At 45.4% G+C, this 20,390-nt stretch overlaps 1 protein-coding gene across 1 annotated transcript in view; it reads left to right on the top strand.

Moving 5' to 3' along the window:
- Positions 1-1,810: 1,810 nt before the first annotated feature.
- Positions 1,811-20,390, top strand: part of DIAPH1 (diaphanous related formin 1) — a 154,803-nt gene continuing 136,223 nt past the window's right edge. The window contains exon 1 of the mRNA XM_074960803.1: positions 1,811-1,970. Within this exon, the coding sequence (XP_074816904.1) occupies positions 1,866-1,970 (105 nt within the window). The 5' untranslated portion in view covers positions 1,811-1,865. The remainder of the gene's footprint in view (positions 1,971-20,390) is intronic.

Here is a 20,390-nt window from a genome sequence, read left to right as displayed (position 1 = left end):
TTCCACTTCAAAGCATAAGAATGCCTGCTGGAAGGTTTCCTGGATTGCAGCAGAACCTGTTCAGCCTCTTCGTAGAAAAGAAAAGGCTCAGCAGCTAGCAGCCCTCTCCTGCTGAATTTTTCTCACCATCCTAAGTAGAAAGAGGGAAGGATGGAAATGCACAGAGCCTATTGGCAACTTCTGGACTGTGCACCCAGGCTCTGCACCTTCATTCCAGTATCTTGAATGTTGTTTGTTGGTAAAGAAATACCAAGTTTATACTAATTTGTAAGATACTAAAAGCTATATGTGCAGACATCACTGAACGCTGCCCTTGAAAGGAGTGTGCTGTGTACTATGGTACCCTAGTAATCCATTAAAAGTTTAAACTTTGTAAGGGCCCTTTCTTTTGTTTCGCTGCTGTTAAAATGCCAGTAGTAAGAACAGTGACTGGATGAGAGAGAGATGAATCTGATACCTGGTTGTTTTTCTTCTCTGAGTAATTGGAGACTTGCAAGAATGATTTATACCTTCATTTCAGTGATAACTTGTTTCTATGCTCTATGAATGGGTTTACGGGGGAAGTTAGTTAATATACACTTACACAGTGTTGTTTTCTAACATTGAAGATAAGCTGTTTTTCAGTCTTGGAATCATTGTCAGGGTGGTCTCCTTGGGGAAAAAAAGGGCAGGGGAGCTGAGCCCTCAGTCTGGTGTCTTCCTTGATTTTTCATAATTGTAGTGGCAAGAAATGCATTTCAGCAACCTTAATGCTGTTTAAATTAAATTCCTTGAGAACTTCCTTGACATTTTTTAAAAAGAAAATCTCAAAAGTGGTTGGGTGGGTAGTGCTGAGTGGGGGAATCGCTGCCCAAGTTCTGGGAAATCTTCAGCAGTGGGACTCTTTGCACCCTAACAGTTATATGGATTCATCAGCCCAGAAATCTGGGCAGCTTGCCCAGGCCCTGGCTCTGAAAGATGAAAGTTATAGCTCGGTCAAGTTAGTCTGTACCCTGGGTGGTTAGCCCTTCCCCTTAGGATACAGGTGACAGACCTTGCACTGTGGGGAGTGGGCCCCTGAAAATAACAGATGAGAAGCAGATCTGCTGGCCAGCAATGAAGGAGATAACCCAAAAGGAGATAACCTCTTTGGTTTCATATCTGGTTGGGCTTCCTGGTTTTGGAGCACACAGCCATGGATATTTTGATTCACTTACTATGGGCTAGTCACTGATTCATTATCAGGCTGGTTTGGGTTTTCCCCCCATAAAACTTAGTCTCTAAAAAGCCTTCAAATCAGAAAATTGCATGGGAACTTTCCTGGGGATGCGGAGCAGGCACACTTGGGCCCCTCCTGGGTTTGGTAGTTCTTACACAGGCACTGCTTCTCCAGTCTGGTCCAATCTAACTGAAGGCAGCGATGAGGCACCGCAGAGCTCTGTACCCTCTTGCTCCAGCAGCCAGCTGTGCCCCAGCAGCAGATGTGGCGGGGCAGTGCCTTCAGCAGACACATCTGCCACCAGCGCTACAGCAACACGCCAGAGGAGCGCCGCTGACTGCTCCCTCCCTCGGGAACAGACGGGCGGGGCAGGTTCCTCCGGAGAGGCCGGTCTCGGAGCCGAGAGCGGCGCCGCCCGCTCTAGCCGGCAGGTGGCGCTGTTTCGGTTGTTGTCGCGGGCAGGGGGAAGGGAAGTGGCTTTTCTCGGAGCTTGCAGCCGCTGCCCCAGGAGGCCGGAAGCGGAAGTTTCGCCTCATGAATATTCCGCTCCCTATTGTGTATGCTAATTAGATGTTGCATGCGGAATGAGGCGGGCGGGGCCGGACGCGGCAGCGGTGCGGGGCGGTTGGGCAGCGCGGGCTCCGGGGCCTGAGGAACCGGAGGCGCCATGGAGGGCGGTGGAGGTTCGGGGCGCAGTGGCCGGGACAAGAAGAAGGGGAAGGGGCCGGAGGAGGCTGCGGGGTCAGGGGACCCCGGCAAGTCCAAGAAATTCGTGAGTAGGGGGGCACACACCCCGTGCGGGCACGCGCCGCCCCCGCGCGCGGCCCCGCCAGGCTGCGCCGGCTCCCCGGCCCTCACCTGCGCCGCGCGTGTACCTGGCGCACCTGCTCGCGGCGCGGGCGGCTGCCTCGGGCTGGCCCTGCCGGGCGGCGAGCCCCAAAGCTGGGATTGCCACAGCAGAGTAAAGGTCCCGCAGCCTGTTAGCAGCTGCCTCGTGCGAGCTTAGCCAGAGCAGGCAGCGTCTTCCTGTCCCTGGCTGGCGCTTAGCCGGAGCCCTGCAGCCTGTGGATCGCGGGCCCGGGGCAGGATCTGCCCGCCCTTACCAAACCATCGTGTGCCCGCTACCGTGGGGAGCTGGCAAACCCATGGCTGCCCTCCTTCCGGGGAGAGAGTTAGCCTTGGGGCACGGCAGGTGGCGGGCGCTCCGGGGGGGGTTAACAAGAGGTGCCCTCTTTTCCTGGGATGGGGTGGCTTATTCAACCTTGCTCCCCTCCCTGGACAGAAATTTCCTCTTGATTCATCTCGTCCTACTGCCTTCAGTCTCCTTCCCATGAATTGCAGCCAGTGTTGGGAGTTTCCAGTGACCTCAGTCAGCTCTCTCGCTTTCCAGTTCATTTCACTCCACTCTTGTAGTTTATCTAGCTCTGGTGTGTTCCCCTGATTTGCGAGAGTATGTTATCCTGTAGAATTGGAGGCAGAGCTGCCTGTGGGACTGTCATAGTTTCTTCCCATCCTGGCCTACTTGACACATTTTGGATAACCACATGTTAGTGTGTGCTGAAATAAATTGGTTTGAATTTGTTTTGATTTTGGAGGAGTGGAGTTGAGCGAAACACTGTGTTTCTTCCAGGGATATTGTGCTTTACTATTTCCCCGCTGAAAACTCAGTTTCCAATTTCTTAGGTCTGAGGAAAATCTGTCATTGGTGGGGAAACTCTGACAGTGGGCCGAACTGATCTGGATTTTGTATAATAAAGCATGCAATCTGTTTGACCTTTTTGCTTTATTGTGAAATGTCATCTGCCCAGGCTTGACCAGTGGGACAGCAGCATCCTGTGTGACCATATGGAAAAGCTTCTCTTACAGTAGGCAAGCTATGTAGATCCTGCAAAATTTTAATTGAAGTTCATTTCTATTAGGGAAGGGGTGTCTGTGTGTAAAATCAAAATGTTGTCTGAACCCCTCCAAATTTGGGCTGGGGAGAAAATTCCAACTGTTTTTTTTAGACCTTGTCTTTACTACCAAAAAAAAAGGGTGTGCTCTTGAGTTAGTGAACTAGGGTTAAGAACGCACATTTTTTTGGTAGTGGTAGTGAAGGCAAGGACTTAGTGGAAGGCATTAGGTAACTGCTCTATTAGCAGCGTGCTATCTCAGGTTGCTTGGATCTTCCTGGGTCCCTTTCCTGTTCATGGCATGTAAGTAACTCCACAAGGAATCTCAGTTTAAATTAGGTTTTTATTACAGGCCCTTTGGAGCTCTGTGTGCTGCAGACTAAGGTCTCTTACTGGTGATTAAAAAGAAAAAAGAAAAGGAGTACTTGTGGCACCTTAGAGACTAACCAGTTTATTTGAGCATGAGCTTTCGTGAGCTGCAGTTTCCACGATATGCTATGCATCCGATGAAGTGAGCTGTAGCTCACGAAAGCTCATGCTCAAATAAACTGGTTAGTCTCTAAGGTGCCACAAGTACTCCTTTTCTTTTTTCTTTTTACGAATACAGACTAACACGGCTGTTACTCTGAAACCTTACTGGTGATTGTTTTTGTCCAGTTATGAGGTGCTGCTAATCCGTTCAGTAGTACATACCTTTCTCTGCTGTAGGCAGGTTCTGATGGCAAATCCCAGGAGAGATGTGGATTAGCAGAAGGAGCTCTTGGGAAAAGAGATCATTGGGGCTGCTGTTAATCCCATGGCTCCTGAAATCCTGTATGCTTGCAAGAAGCAGAGTATCCCCAAAGGGTGAGAGTTGGAGAGAGGGGAGGACAGGGTGATGTTTGATGTGCAGTGCCTATAGATTTCATACCGTGCTTAAGGCATTGCATGTACTGGGGCCTTTACTGAGAGGTGGATATCTAATGTTTTGGGGTTTTGGAAAATGCCAGCGTGTTGGATGCAGACTTCTTCCTTCCCTAGCATGCTGTATTTCTTATATTTGGAATGAAACTAATTTCTATCTAAAGCACCATGGTGGGAGTGTCCAGTACTGATCACAAAGGAGTTGCCATTATTGCTGAAACATTCTGTATTATCACCTGCAGGTAAATTTAGATATGAGTAGGGCTTCATGATGCACTTGCCAAACTGCAATAGACAGTGGAATTGTGATGCATGCACTCCTGCTTGGCAGTCCACATTTTGCTCTCTAACCGCATAAATGAAATGAGAAGGAAACACCGATCACAGAAGTGCTCTTTGCTATGAAAAAGGGGGAAGAAAAGTGCCAGTATGCCTTCAGGCTGACTGTGGAAAGGAGTGTAGGGCAGTGGTTTTCAAACTGTGAGTTGTGGAATGTAAGGCACTAGGTCGCAGCGGCTCTCATCAGCACTGCTGACTGGGCCACTAAAAGTCCCGTCGGTGGTGCTGCCTGGCTAAGGCAGGCTAGTCCCTACCTGTTCTGACACTGTGCTGCACCCCGGAAGTGACCAGCAGCAGGTCTGGCTCCTAGGCCGCGTGGGGGGGTGGAGAGGGAGGGGCATGGGGTTGCATGCGCTGCCCCGAGCACCGGCTCCACACTCACATAGGCTGGGAACCGGCCAATGGGAGCTGGGGCGGCAGGTGGTGCCTGTGGGTGAGAGCCGTGTGGAACCCCTTGTGTGCCTCCACCTAGGAGCTGGACCTGCTGCTGGCTGCTTCCGGGGCACAGCAAGTTCCGCGGTGCCAGGACAGGCTGGATGCCTGCCTTAGCACAGCCACTGACTGGGAGCCACCCAAGGTGAGCCCGTGCCCCAAGCCCCTGTCACAGCCCTGAGCTCCCCCAAACCTGGAGCCCCTTCCTGCACCCTAAACCCCTCATTCCCGGCCCCACCCTGCAGCCCTCACCCCCGCACCCCAACCCTCTGCCGCAGCCCTGAGCCCCTCCCACACCCCAAACCCCTCATTCCCAGTTCCGTTGGGTGGTGGGCATGAATAATTTTCTTAAAGTGAGTTACCAGAAAAAAAGTTTGAAAACCACTGGTGTAGGGCAATACCCTCACCTCACCTCTGGAGTGCTTCTGGGTCCTTTGCTGTTTGCTTGCCACTAAGCAAATGCTGTCCTTTTACCCTGTTGGGTGGCCCTCAGTTTTGTCAGTGGGTTTAATTCTTTGTGGTTAGGTGTCAAGTGAGTTTGTGGTGTGGGTATGAGCTAGGATTGTGATATCAGAGAAAAGATGTTAGTGTGACATTTTTAGGGTGCATTTGTTGAGGTTTCTTGTCAGGAGCTGTGTTGGTTTTAGTTCCTTACTAAAGCTGAGACACACAGAATTTTGATTTCAGCTGAAGGTCCCTTGATAACTGCCTGGATGTTTGCTCAGGAATTAAAAAAGCAAACAGGATATTTGAGAATAAGGGGGTCACTCCATTAAATCAGTGTCTGTTAAATTTACAATCAATACAAGAAAACACTACTTCTCGTAGTAGTTAGTCTGCCTCTGGAGTTCACAAAGGCAGGAGTTTGCCAAATTGAATATCATGGCGGAGTTTTAGAAAGGGCTGGATACATTTATGGCAAATAACATTTGTAGTTTTGGAAAGTATTAGGATCCAAATAATAATTTACATTTATATAACTCATCTTCATCCCCAAAGAACTCAAAAAGTGCATAACAAAATATATATAATCTCAGTGGATCACTTAATGCAGCATTTCTCAAATAAAAATGAGGAGTCCTTGTGGCACCTTAGAGACTAACAAATTTATTTGGGCATAAGCTTTCATGGGCTAGAACCCACTTCATCCGATGCATGGAGTGGAAGATACAGGAGCAGGTATAAACAGGCAATTCACGTCTTTTCATGTATTTATACCTGCTCCTGTATTTTCCACTTCATGCATCTGATGAAGTGGGTTCTAGTCCATGAGAACTTATGCCCAGATAAATTTGTTAGTCTCTAAGGTGCCACGAGGAGTCCTCGTTGTTTTTGCTGATACAGACTAACACAGTCTGAAACATTTCTCAAATGTGGTCACTGTGGCTGCATGCAGCCACCAGGGGCTTTTCTTGTGGCCACAGCCTCCTGTGCTGTGATGGGGGGGGGCGCGGGGGGGCAAAGTAGAGGCCCTTCCCTGTTGCTCCTGGATGCACCACCTTGGTGTTGCTTGCTGGGGCTGCCATCAGAGGTTGAGTCCTGCCCCCTTCTGGAGATACTTGGGGCACAATGCTGGAGGAGCAGGCAGCCAGTGAGTTCCCTACCTTCCCAGGGGTGGTGAGGCTTAGGCTTTGGGCTTCAGCCCATGGGTGGCAGGGCAGTGGGCTCCAGCTGTGTGGCCACGGAGCTCCGGGCTCTGGCTGCTTACTGCCTTCCTTCGGCCCCCCATCCAGGGCTTAATTTGTCCCCAGACTTGTCACGGCTAAGTAAATCTGCTGTGAAAAGTGATACTTGTATGTTTAATATCACTTTTCACAACAGACTTACTAGCTAGCAATAAATAAATTACAATGATTTGGACGTGTATATGTGCATATTTGTTTTTCCTAAAGCAAATTAAGTTTTTTAGAAAAAAGTGTGAGAGTGGCCATCAGCAAGAGTTGGTAGCCGCACTCTGAGGCCACCAGTAAATTTGTCCTGAGAACCCCTGACTTAACTGACCACAAAAATGCAACCTATGTCTGGTGTGAAACATGGTAGCTGTTCAACCCAACACATCAACTTTTTATAAGTTTAGGGCAGGAAATGAAGAATATTAGTGCATCTATTTTTTATCTTTATGGGAATTTAGGGAGGCAGAATGTAATTGTCCAATTTATACAGAATTATTTTTGAAAAGTTTCATGGGACCTTTAATGATAATGAGTAGTAACAGTGTCTGTTTTAAGTCTTGGAGATAAAGGTGGTGTGTAGTTATGTGTGATCCTTCCCCCCCCCCCCCCCCCCGGTCTGTAGTAGGTATTGGCTGCTGCTGGATGCAATGAACTCGTATTAGATGGGTTAGAGGTTTGTTCTGGCATAGCAGATTCTGTCTGTAGAAGGATGAAGCCAAGCTGGGGGTGATTCAGAGAAGAGCAACCAGAATGAATAAGGGGCTAGAGGGGTTGACTTGAGGAAAAATTAGGAGCCTGTAGTTCAGCTTGGCCAAGTGACTACAAGGTGGGGGAACGGTCTACAAGATTATGAAGGGTGTAAGAAGAAAGCATGAACTGTGGTTTGGTATGGAGAGAATACAAAGAACACAGCTTAAAAATGCAAACAAAACCAAACTCCCTCCCCTTGCTAACACAACTTGAGAATATTTAAACTGGAAAACCTTTTAAAATCTAATTCATTTTTCATTTATGTATATTGAAATATGTAAAATCTCCTTTTTAGGAATTAAAACAAAAACCCAGCTCTCTCCCTTTTTAAGAAAAGACAAAAGAAGACTGAATATCAGGAAACATTTGTGAATGATAAGATCTTTTAGTCTGTGAAATAGTCTCTTAAGGGGAATATTGTGAAACCCCCATTGCTGGGGGCCATGTACATTGGGACTAAGTATCAGAGTGGTAGCAGTGTTAGTCTGTATCCACAAAAACAATGAGGAGTCTGGTGGCACCTTAAAGATTAACAGATTTATTTGGGCATAAGCTTTCATGGGTAAAAAATCCACTTCTTCAGAGGTTTGACTCCATGCATCTGAAGAAGTGGGTTTTTTACCCACGAAAGTTCATGCCCAAATAAATCTGTTAATCTTTATGGTGCCACCGGACTCCTCATTGTTTACACTGGGACTGTTGCCCAGGAGAAAATAGAGTAGGGAACAGTTCTGAACTGGCCTTTGAAGAAAGATGGGTGTTGGTTGGAAGCACAAATAGACTTAAATGCTCTAATAGCTTTTTTGCTTTTTATGATTAGGGGATCTCCTCACCTTACCTACAGATCTAGGATAATTGTGTGTCAGGAGAACTGGATTACTTCTTTCAATCTCTATGTTGCGGCCAACAAGATCCCCTGTCTCTGGGAGTTGATGATGCTGCAGCTCAGAGTGGAGTGAGCAGATAGCAATCTGCTTTATAGACTAGCTAGTATTTCTAGGCCACTGTTAGTTTCGTCCTACATTATTATCGTCCCAAAGTAATTTTATTAGCCATAAAAGCAGGATTTTTAGAGTGCTTTGGAATCAGCAAAACTCAACTTCTGTGCCATAGTAATGCTCAGATCTGTGGCATGTAATCATTTTTGCTGAAACTTCCAAGTAAAAAAGCAAGCAAACAAAAAGAAACACATTTTTGTTGAATTTTTCAAATGAAAAAGAATGAAACAGCCATTACAATATTCCTTTTGTTCATTTTGGTATTACATTTGCTAAAAATCTCGAATTTGGAACGTGATTGAATTTAATGATGCCTTCAGATTTACAGTGTGTTGCATAATTTTTCACTGACTGTCTTTAACAGCATTGAAGTGGTAGTCAGGGAAGAGTTGGAGGTGCAGGCAATTGGGACTGTTGACACACAAAGGGCAGGAGACCATTTGCTTTTGATACTCAAGAGGTAGCTGAAAAGTTTTGCTGCTTGGAAGAGGGTGCATCTCCTGTTTCCCTCCCTCTTCTCTGCAGTGTAGTGGTAACTTAACATTTTTGTCAAGGGCTTGAACTCCTACTTTCCAGCTCCATCAGTTCTAGTCAGGAACCAGCTGCTGCCTCAACTCCCTCCCTCCTGCTAACACTGAACTAGCATGTTATCTGGACACTTCTGCTGTTGTGACTCAGCAGTAACATAGTTAAATTATCCACTTACATTGTCGCTACTTTTGAGTTGCGACCCCATTGACATGTTTTCTGACTGCTCTTTCAGCATCAGCTTTGGTAGTTTCTCAACCTCCCTTCTTCTCACTTGATGTTCAATGGGGCTCTGTGTTTGGGCTCTTCCTGGTCTTTCTCGACAACTTGTTCTGGAGTAACCACATCTACATGGAAGTATCTTTGTATACTGATAACTCACAAATCTCTCTCTTCAAAACTTACCCGTCTCCCATGGCTTAGTTTTGCACGTGTATCTGATAGTATTTCAGAGAGACAATCGTGGCTGTCTGGATGCCAGCTCAGCGTAAATATGGCCCAAATTGACTGCCCATATTTTTCTTTGCAAACCTTCTCTGCTTCTGCCACCATCAAACTTCTTGCTCCTTGGCCTCCCCTGTGACTTCTCCCTCTTCTGTTTCCCACCCATGGAGGCTGTTACCAAGTCTTCCTCCACAACATCCAAATTCTAACCTTTCTTTCCTGTCTCAGTGACTAAAATACTTGTCCATTCCCTGGTCATCTCCAAAATTCTTTACTGCAGCCTTCTCCTTGTTGGCCTCATGGGTTCCTCTGTTTCTCCATTCTATTCAAAGTGCAGCTGCTATAATTATCTTCTTTGTCCATTGATCAAAAGAAATGTAGGGTGTCAGACATGAGAAGTTCAGTTTACACTAAGAAACTGAATCATAGTTGGAAGTTGACTGTTCTTGAAAAAGGCTTAACTGCTAGTGTAGAGCAGATGATAAATTCTCCTCATGAAATCCCTTCACTGGTTTCCCCCCTTGCCTATCCTATTACTTTTGCTCACTTTCAAGGTCATGTCATTTTTGCCTTGGCCTACATCTCAGTTCTTGTTTCTTGTTGTTACCCACTTCACTTGGCCAATGATACCAATTTCACTCTCCCCTTTATTTCTTTCTCCCATTTCTTTCATCATTCCTTCTTCCATAATGGGGTCCTAATTGGTGTCTGCTATAGACCACCAAATTGCACTAGGAAACGGGACGACTACTTCCTTATGCACCCATCTACAATATGTAGGGGAAAAAAGCTGCATGATCATGGGGGGCTTCATTTTGAGTGGCGTGCTGGAGGTCTCATGCTACCAGTACTAAAACATCCTTAGAATTTCTAAACATAATAGAGGACAATTTCCTAATTCAAAAAGTGTTGCAGCCAGCACAGGGAATTCTATATTAGACTTTCTCCTAACAGATAAAGAGGATCTGACCATTAATTTTTAATTCTGTGATATCTTAGGTACAAATGATCATAACTTGATCACATTTATAATGTGCAAGCAAACTAAAGTCCAGACCAGTAATATATATACTTGGTGCTTCAATACGGTCAGTTTCACAAGCTAAAACGATTATGAGCCAAATTAGTAACATTCAGTGCATAGGATAGATGGTGTTTAGTGAATGAGAAGCTATTCAGCATTTTATTTTCTCCTCATTGAACAATGTGTGGCTCGAGGTCTTATTTACTGTACACTGTTCAAACTGTGTTCTGAATACAAAATTATTAATTCCTCACTGGCTTTTCTATGACATGTATCACTGTAGTATCTGAGTGATTCACAAACATTAATCTCCGCAGCACATGTGACAAGTCCATGGGGCCGGACGAGTTACATCCGAGAGTGCTGAAGGAATTGGCGGCTGTGATTGCAGAGCCCTTGGCCATTATCTTTGAAAACTCGTGGCGAACGGGGGAAGTCCCGGATGACTGGAAAAAGGCTAATGTAGTGCCAATCTTTAAAAAAGGGAAGAAGGAGGATCCTGGGAACTACAGGCCGGTCAGCCTCACCTCAGTCCCTGGAAAAATCATGGAGCAGGTCCTCAAAGAATCAATCCTGAAGCACTTACATGAGAGGAAAGTGATCAGGAACAGTCAGCATGGATTCACCAAGGGAAGGTCATGCCTGACTAATCTAATCGCCTTTTATGATGAGATTACTGGTTCTGTGGATGAAGGGAAAGCAGTGGATGTATTGTTTCTTGACTTTAGCAAAGCTTTTGACACGGTCTCCCACAGTATTCTTGTCAGCAAGTTAAGGAAGTATGGGCTGGATGAATGCACTATAAGGTGGGTAGAAAGCTGGCTAGATTGTCGGGCTCAACGGGTAGTGATCAATGGCTCCATGTCTAGTTGGCAGCCGGTGTCAAGTGGAGTGCCCCAGGGGTCAGTCTTGGGGCCGGTTTTGTTCAATATCTTCATAAATGATCTGGAGGATGGTGTGGATTGCACTCTCAGCAAATTTGCAGATGATACTAAACTGGGAGGAGTGGTAGATACGCTGGAGGGGAGGGATAGGATACAGAAGGACCTAGACAAATTGGAGGATTGGGCCAAAAGAAATCTGATGAGGTTCAATAAGGATAAGTGCAGGGTCCTGCACTTAGGATGGAAGAATCCAATGCACCGCTACAGACTAGGGACCGAATGGCTAGGCAGCAGTTCTGCGGAAAAGGACCTAGGGGTGACAGTGGACGAGAAGCTGGATATGAGTCAACAGTGTGCCCTTGTTGCCAGGAAGGCCAATGGCATTTTGGGATGTATAAGTAGGGGCATAGCGAGCAGATCGAGGGACGTGATCGTTCCCCTCTATTCGACACTGGTGAGGCCTCATCTGGAGTACTGTGTCCAGTTTTGGGCCCCACACTACAAGAAGGATGTGGATAAATTGGAGAGAGTCCAGCGAAGGGCAACAAAAATGATTAGGGGTCTAGAGCACATGACTTATGAGGAGAGGCTGAGGGAGCTGGGATTGTTTAGTCTACAGACGAGAAGAATGAGGGGGGGTTTGATAGCTGCTTTCAACTACCTGAAAGGGGGTTCCAAAGAGGATGGCTCTAGACTGTTCTCAATGGTAGCAGATGACAGAACGAGGAGTAATGGTCTCAAGTTGCAATGGGGGAGGTTTAGATTGGATATTAGGAAAAACTTTTTCACTAAGAGGGTGGTGAAACACTGGAATGCGTTACCTAGGGAGGTGGTAGAATCTCCTTCCTTAGAGGTTTTTAAGGTCAGGCTTGACAAAGCCCTGGCTGGGATGATTTAACTGGGAATTGGTCCTGCTTCGAGCAGGGGGTTGGACTAGATGACCTTCTGGGGTCCCTTCCAACCCTGATATTCTATGATTCTATGATTCGCACAACGCACAGTCAACCTGTGGAACTCTTTGTCAGAGGATGTTGTGAAGGCCAAGACTATAACAGGGTTCAAGAAAGAACTGATAAGTTCCTGGAGGATAAGTCCATCGATGGCTAGTAGTCAGGATGGGCAGGGATGGTGTCCCTAGCCTCTGTTTGCCAGAAGCTGGGAATCGGTGACAGAGGATGGTTTCACTTGATGATGATTGCCTGTTCTGTTCATTTCCTCTGAAGCACCTGGCAGTGGCCACTGTCAGAAGACAGGATACTGGACTAGATGGACCTTTGGTCTGATCCAGTATGGCTGTCATGTTCTGTGCCAACCAACTCAGGCTCATGGGGCTCAAGCTGTGGGACTGTTTCATTGCTGTGTAGATTTCTGGGTTCAGGCTGAAGCCCGGGCTCTAGGCCCCCACCCTGCAGAGCCCTAGATCCTGGGCTGCACCCTGAGCCCAGAAGTCTACACATCAATGAAACAGCCCTGCAGCCTGAGTCCGTGAGCCTGAGTCGGCTAGCATGGGCCAGCCGTGGGTGTCTAGTTCCTGTGTAGACATATGCTTAAAGTCCTATATTTATCCCCAGCTGGAATGCTGGTAGTGCAGACTTCCCAATATGCTTTAAGTGAAGGGACCACTCATGGAGGTCTGGCAAGCATGTAAATCTCCCTGGGCCATTCAGCCTGGTGTATTTTTTGCAGACTACCAATCTGGTAGCCAGATAATACCAACTGTTGTGGTGGTGGTATAGTGTTGTAGATATCTGGGGGTAGTTCCATCAGGAATAAGATTGAGACACATTTCACACAGGCCACTCAACATGCATCAGGAAGCATAGGCTTTCGTTCAAATCCAAACCAAAGTCAGTAGTGACCTAGTGATCTAGAGGTGAAAAGCTTTTTTCTTTTACCAGTGGCAGTGAACCATCCTGTTCCTCTGTAGCATTCTTGAAGATGCCTAGTTGGCTTCAGTGTCTGGAGAATCTGGATTAATGTAATAACTGCTGGCCTTTGTAAGTGGGTTGCCATCAGGCTGTGAGAATGCTGTTCCATGTAGACTCCACTAATATGATAGAAGCTGCTGCTTTCTGTTTGCTAAGCTGCATGAGGTGGATGTTGGCGTTTAACTTTGTTGGAGACTTGCTGCATCGCTACGGTTTCTTCCGTTAGTTGTAGGCCTGTGAGTGACGTTTGTTTCCTGTGCTTGAAACCACAAGAAGTGGTGCCTGTCTTAGTCAGATATGCTATATTTGAAGTGAGCAGCAGCTGTTTTACTCCTCCTAGGCTGGGTGCCTTTATTAGTTACATTGTGAAAACTTTACCAGACACCTATGAACCAGATGTAGATAGGAAAAGCAAGGGGGTGTTTGGGTGTTTGGGGGCCACTGAGGTTTAGGTGAGAAGCCCAATTCCTCCCTGTTCCCAATTGCTGTGACCTGGGGTTTTCTTTATGGGGAAATTTACTGGCATAATTGTACCACTATGGTTATACCGGTTAAACTACCACTATAGTTATACATGGGGACACCCTTATTCCAGATTGGGTGTGGGTGTGGTTATACTGCAATGCCTGTAGAGATATAATCTTAAATTTCCTCATGTAGGCAAGCCCTGTGTGTGTGTGTGTGTGAGATTTCTACCAAGGTGCTGACCATGGGACCAGGTAACAGGGCTCTACTTTTTTATATTTATTAGCATCTGGCTAATGTGTCTGATATATATTTTTCTGAAGCTTCTCCCCATTCTAGCTACAGGGCAGAGCCTTCTGTCTTTCCTGCTCCAGAGCTTCTTGGCTGCTTTGAAGGAAGTGGAAGGGTCTTTCTCTACTGCTTTTTTCAAGGTTCCTGACTGCTGTATTATAGGGAGGGGAAGAAGCCTACACTACTGTATACCTCCCCAACCTCCATTCTGGGTGGTTCTTTCCTGTGAATAGCTTTAGTATCCATAGGACTGGAAGGGACCTTGAGAGGTCATCTAGTCCAGTACCCTGCACTCATGGCAGAACTCAATATTCTCTAGACCAGGCGTCGGCAACCTTTCAGAAGTTGTGTGCCAAGGCTTCATTTTTTCACTGTAATTTAAGGTTCCGTGTGCCAGTAATACATTTTTAACGTTTTTAGAAGGTCCATAATATATAACTAAACTATTGTTGTATGTAAAGTAAATAAGGTTTTTAAAATGTTTAAGAAACTTCATTTAAAATTAAATTAAAATGCAGATCTTATCAGTTTAGTGTGATCCTTGCCCTTGCTTTTCCTTGCTGAGTTTTCCAATGTCTGGCACGTATTTGGATAGTTTAAGCTGCACACAGGCTTCTGAGTGATCAGTTGTTAACCGGCTCCGAGAGGGACAGAGGACAGATTTCATGTGTGAAATACCTGTTCACACAGGTATGTGGATCCAAATGCTGAAAGCATTGCAAACACAAATTTCTTCAAACAGTTAAATTTCACTGGCAGGGACATTGAGCAGATCAGACTAGAGGCCCCGTGATCTCTCTCAGTAGCTTCAAGTGCCCTCCGCAGATCTCCAAACTTTGATGCCCTCAATTCTGAGCTTTTTAACTGAATGAGCTGCATTTTGAAATCTTCAACACCCATCCACTGAAATACAGACAAATCCAAGTCGCTTTTGTTGAACTTTTCAGGTTTAATTGGAAAAGAAAGCATTGGGCCAAATCACTGGAAATCTTGAAATCTGTCAGAGAATTCTGATTCCAGTTCTTTCATGTACATTCCAATCTCATCGACACTGACAGTGCAAAGTGTCAATAGCTCTTCTATGTGTTGGAAGTAACAGAAAGTTGAAGTTCAAACGGTTCAACAAATTATGTCAGTTAGAAACATGAGCTTACACAGCCATTTGTCACCATCCAGTTCGGGGTAGTTTTGTCTTTTTTCCAACAAAATGGCCTTGATTGCATCAAAACAGTTTATAAAGCACACCAAAACCTTGCAACGACTTAGCCACCAAATGTTGCTGTGAAGTGAAATGAACAGACATCTAACTTTGATTTCTTAGGAGCTGACATTTTGTCAAATGTACCCCTCAACTTACAGTGGGGGGAAAAATCGCGACAGATGGCACACACAATGTCAAACGCAATATGCTGTTCCACGTGATGTGATAGTGATGTAAGCAGCAAATCAGGATTTAAAAATATCCCAGTACAGTGGGGCTGGAACAATTTTTTAAGGTGGGGGCGCTGAGCTGCGCCCCCTCTTGCCCCTGTCTGCACCCCTCATTGCCCCAGCCTGGAGCCAGTGGGTCACAGCTGGGGGTGGCTGCAGAGCCCTGGGCCGGTGGCTGGGACCCCAGGATGGCAGCAGAGCACCTGGGACCAGTGATCAGGACCCGGGGCCGGTAGCAGGCTGAGCGGGGGCCGGTGGACGGGACCCCGGGTGGCAGGGGGCTGGTGGTAGGACCCCAGGCCGGCAGCAGAGCCCCTGGGACTGGTGGCCGTGACCCGGGCAGCGTGAGTGCCACTCAAAATCATCTTGTGTGCCACAGGTTGCTGACCCCTGATCTAGACCATTCCTGAGAGGTGTTTGTCTAGCCTGCTCTTAAAAATCTCCAATGATGGAGATTCCACAACTTCCCTAGACAATTTATTCCAGTGCTTAACCACCCTGACAATTAGGAAGTTTTTCCTAATGTCCAACCTAAATCTCCCTTGCTGTAATTTAAGCCCACTGCTTCTTGTCCTATTCTCATAGGTTAAGAAAAACAATTTTTCTCCTTCCTCCTTGTAACAATCTTTTACATCCTTGAAAACAGTTATCATGTCCCCTCTGTCTTCTCTTTTCCAGACTGAACACACCCAGTTTTTTCAGTCTTCCCTTATAGGTCATGTTCTCTAGACCTTTAATTATTTTTGTCGCTATTCTCTGGGCTCTCTCCAGTTTGTCCACATTTTTCCAGAAATGTGGCGCCCAGAACTGGACACAATACTCCAGTTGAGGCCTAATCAGTGCAGAGTAGAGTGGCAGAATTACTTCTCGTGTCTTACTTACAACACTCCTGCTAATACATCCCGGAATGAGGTTTGCTTTTTTTTGCAACAGCCTTAGATTGTTGACTCATATTTAGCTTGTGGTCCACTATGACTCCCAGATCCCTTTCCACAGTACTCCTTCCTAGGCAGTCATTTCCCATTTTGTATGTGTGCAGCTAATTGTTCGTTCCTAAATAGAGTACTTTGGATTTGTCCTTATTGAATTTCATCCTGTTTACTTCAGACCATTTCTCCAGTTTGTCCAGATCATTTTGAATTATAATCCTATCCTCCAAAATAATTGCAACCCCTTCCAGCTTGGTATAGTCCGCAAACTTTGTAAGTGTACTCTATGCTATTGTCTAAATCATTGATTGAATATATTGAACAGAACCGGACCTGGAACTGATCCCTGCGGGACCCCATTTGTTCTGTCCTTCCAGCATGACTGTGAACCACTGATAACTACTCTCTGGGAACAGTTTTCCAACCAGTTTTGCACCCACCTTATAGTAGTTCCATCTAGGTTGCATTTCCCTAGTTTGTTTATGAGACTGTCATGTGAGACAGTATCAAAAGCTTTGCTCAAGTCAAGTTATACCACCTCTACCGTGTCCCCCCTATCAACAAGGCTTGTTATCCTGTCAGAGAAAGCTATCAGGTTGGTTTGACCTGATTTGTTCTTGACAAATCCATGCTGTTACTTATCACCTTATTATCTTTTAGATGTTTGCAAATTGATTGCTTAATTATTTGCTCCATTATCTTTCTGTATACAGAAGTTAAGCTGACGGGTCTGTAATTCCCTGGGTGGTCCTTATTTCCCTTTTTATATATGGGCACTATATTTGCCCTTTTCCAGACTTCTGGAATCTCACCAGTCTTCCATGACTTTTCAAAGATAATCGCTAATGGCTCAGATATCTCCTCAGTCAGCTCCTTGAGTATTCTAGGATGCATTTCATCAGGCCCTGGTGACTTGAAGACATCTAATTTGTCTAAGTAATTTTTAACTTGTTCTTCCTCTGTTTTAGCCTCTTCTGATCCTACCTCATTTCCACTAGTATTCACTATGTTAGACGTCCAGTCACCACCAACCTTCTTGGTGAAAACCGAAACAAAGAAGTCATTAAGCACCTCTGCCATTTCCACATTATCTGTTATCTCTCCTCCCCCCCCCCCCCCCACCATTGAGTAACGGACCTACCCTGTCCTTGGTCTTCCTCTTGCTTCTAATATATTTGTAGAATGTTTTTTTGTTACCCTTTGTCTCTAACCATCTTTGCTGCTGCTCAGACTTTTCTAGAGTAGCAGCATAAAATTGACAGGATTCACAACTGCCTATGGGTTTTTGAATAGTAGTGGTGAAATTGACAAGAGTCTTGTTAATTTTGCTCTTTTTCTTGCTCAAACTCTGAGCAGCAGCAGAGGCATTGGATCGGTCTATCTTAAGGCTCAGGCAGACAATACAGCATCCGTTTACATTCATTTCATATTTCAAAGGTTTTCTTAACCATCAGGATTAGAAACTTAATTAAAAAAAGAAGCTTAAATTCTGCCGTAATTGATGTCTTAGACGTTTGCAATTGATGTCTTAGATGTTTGCAGTCACTGAGGAAAAAATCCTGTTCTCCATTTACTGGTGAGTTAGTAGATTTTAGAAGCTTACACAGTAGCTTTGAGTTATTTATTCTTTCTGCTTCCAAATGCTGTTTCTTCCTGCTTCCCCTCATCCCCTCTGTAACCTATGTTTTCCTTCAACCCCCGTCCCACCCAGTGCTGTAGAGTAACTGCACCTCAGTTTGTGTGCACTGCTCCTTCATTGGAACTTCTCTTAAACACATAGTGGCTGCTTTGTCAACAACATATGCAGGTTCCCTTGGCATAGAGCTCGGTGAGGTTTAGTGCTTCTTTCTTTGTGTGCCAAGTTTGAGTAGGGAAGGGGTAAAGTGGAAGAAAAAATCCTGGGGCCAGACATGCCTTAATAAAGATGATAGGAGAGAAAAGTAGGGAAAAATTCCTCTTCTGAGCTACCCATAGGAAATGGCCTCTCAGTTTAGTAGTTTTGCGGCTTGTTTTCAAATGTAGCTATTCATCAGAGCTTTCGCATTAAGCAAATCAGCACCATAATTTTTTGACTAGTCAGGGTTTGGGGAGGTAGACAGCCTGTATCTAGGTCTGTTGGCAATGGCAGTAATCATCTGGCTGCCTGTAGCTTGGCTGTTGGTGATTGGGTTGGAAGAGTTAGCAGGGTGTGGAAGAGCTTGGAGACTGATGAGGAGAAGGGGTCAGGGAAGGAAGGAGCTCCTCTGAAATAGTCCTGTTCTACAGCAGGCTTTTAGTGTGCTTGCATTAATTGTTACTTGCTGACTTATTTCCACTCCCCCGTGTACTTCTCTTTCTCCTCCCGCCCCTTAGCATATAGTCATGGGAGTTGGGTGCACTTCCTTCCTGCTCTGGGGTTGACGCTTGTGTACAGAAACAGGGGCAGGTCCCCAGCTGCAGGAGTTTCCTGTGTCACAGATTCAGGGTGTGTCACCACCTGATTTCCATTTGTCAGGAAGGGCAGAACCAGCAGCACACAGCTCAATATGGGAGGGGAGTTTTACCATGTTGCTATAGAAACAGGTAAATAGCATTCCTTGGTCACTAGGACAGTTTTTTGTTTTGTTTTTTCCAGAAAACCAGACCAACACCCCTGTCTGAAAGGTCCTTCAGGGATGAGGGTAGGAATTAGAGCAGCCCCTTAGCTCAGGCAGTGGAGAGAGTCCTCTCTCCTCTGCCGCGCCCTCCCCCCCTCCTCCCCCCCCCTCCGTTAGTGGAATGGGAGGTAACTCCAGTATCTTGGACTTGTGAATGTGTACCGGTGCTGACTCAGACTTCCTTTATTAGAACATAAGAACCGCTATGCTGGGTCAGACTAATGGTCTAGCCCACTGTCCTGCTTTCCAACTGTGGTCAATGCCAGGTGCTTCAGAGGAAATGAACAGAACAGGCAATCATCAAGTTATCCATCCCCTGTCGTCCACTCCGAGCTTCTGCAAACAGAGGCTAGGGCCATCCAGAGCAGGGGGTTACATCCCTCACTATCTTGGCTTCTAGCCATTTGGACCGATACTCCATGAACTTACCTAATTCTTTTTTGAACCCCCTTATAGTTTTGGCCTCCGCAGTGTCCCCGGCAATGAGTTCCACAGGTTAACTGTGTTGTGTGAAGAAGTACTTCCTTTTGTTTGTTTTAAACGTGCTGCCTATTAATTTCCATGAGTGTTGTGTTATGTGAAGGGGAAAATAACACTTCCTTATTCACTTTCTCCACACCATTCATGATTTTATAGATCTCTATCATATCCCCTCTTAGTTGTCCCTTTTCCAAAATGGAAAGTCCCAGTCTTTTTAATCTCTCCTCATACAGAAGCTGTTCCATGCCCTTAATCATTTTTGTTGCCCTTCTCTATACCTTTTCCAATTTTAACGTATCTCTTTTGAGATGTGGTGACCAGAACTGCATGCAATATTCAAGATGTGGGTGCACCATGGATTTATATAGTGGCATTATGATATTTTCTATCTTATTATCTATCCCTTTCCTAATGGTTCTTAACGGGTGTTTGGTTTTCTGGAAAAAAACAACACTGTCCCAGTGACCAAGGAATGCTGTTTACTTGTTTCTATAGGAACATGGTAAAGTTCTCCTTCATATTGTGCTTGTGAGCAACAGTGTTTTCAAAATGTTTAACCTCTTTGTAGAGACTGGGCATAAGAAGCATTTAATTCTGACAAGGGGTTCCAAACTGAACTTCCTCAATGCCTGTGTACTCCAAAGTAATGTTCTGTCTCCAATGATTTCAATAATGTTCTTTTGACAAAAGCAAAGTAACAAAACATAACTTTTTTTTAATGAACACATCCATTCGCAGTTCTTGGTACATCATCCATGTCTTAAAAGGAATACTATAAGCCAGGAAAAATAACTTCATCTTAAATCTAGTCTGTCCTGGAAAACTTGGCAATAGATACGCTTTGCAACATATCCTGTATATCAAGAAGTCTGGGCTAACTTAGACCAAAGAGAGACGATGGGTACATCCAATAAGTTTACTAAAAAACAGTCAGCCTGACCCTCACAAAAGGTAATATTTATTAGTTTTTTGATATTCACATCCTTCTGCAGTATCTGAAGAAATAAATGTTATTTGGCTTTAACAAAAACACTTTAGTTTATTATGTATTTGACCAAATGTTGCAACTAGATACTACATCCCTTGCTGTGAAATCCCTTATATCTGTGTCTCATTGGGTATGACATCAGGCACCAAGCCTCAGTCTCAGTGCTTCCCTCCATGT

This window comes from Natator depressus, chromosome 8 (genome assembly GCF_965152275.1).
Source record: "Natator depressus isolate rNatDep1 chromosome 8, rNatDep2.hap1, whole genome shotgun sequence".
Taxonomy (NCBI): domain Eukaryota; kingdom Metazoa; phylum Chordata; order Testudines; family Cheloniidae; genus Natator; species Natator depressus.
The sequence above is the reverse complement of the archived record's forward strand: the minus strand, read 5'-3'. Positions and strand labels throughout refer to the sequence as shown.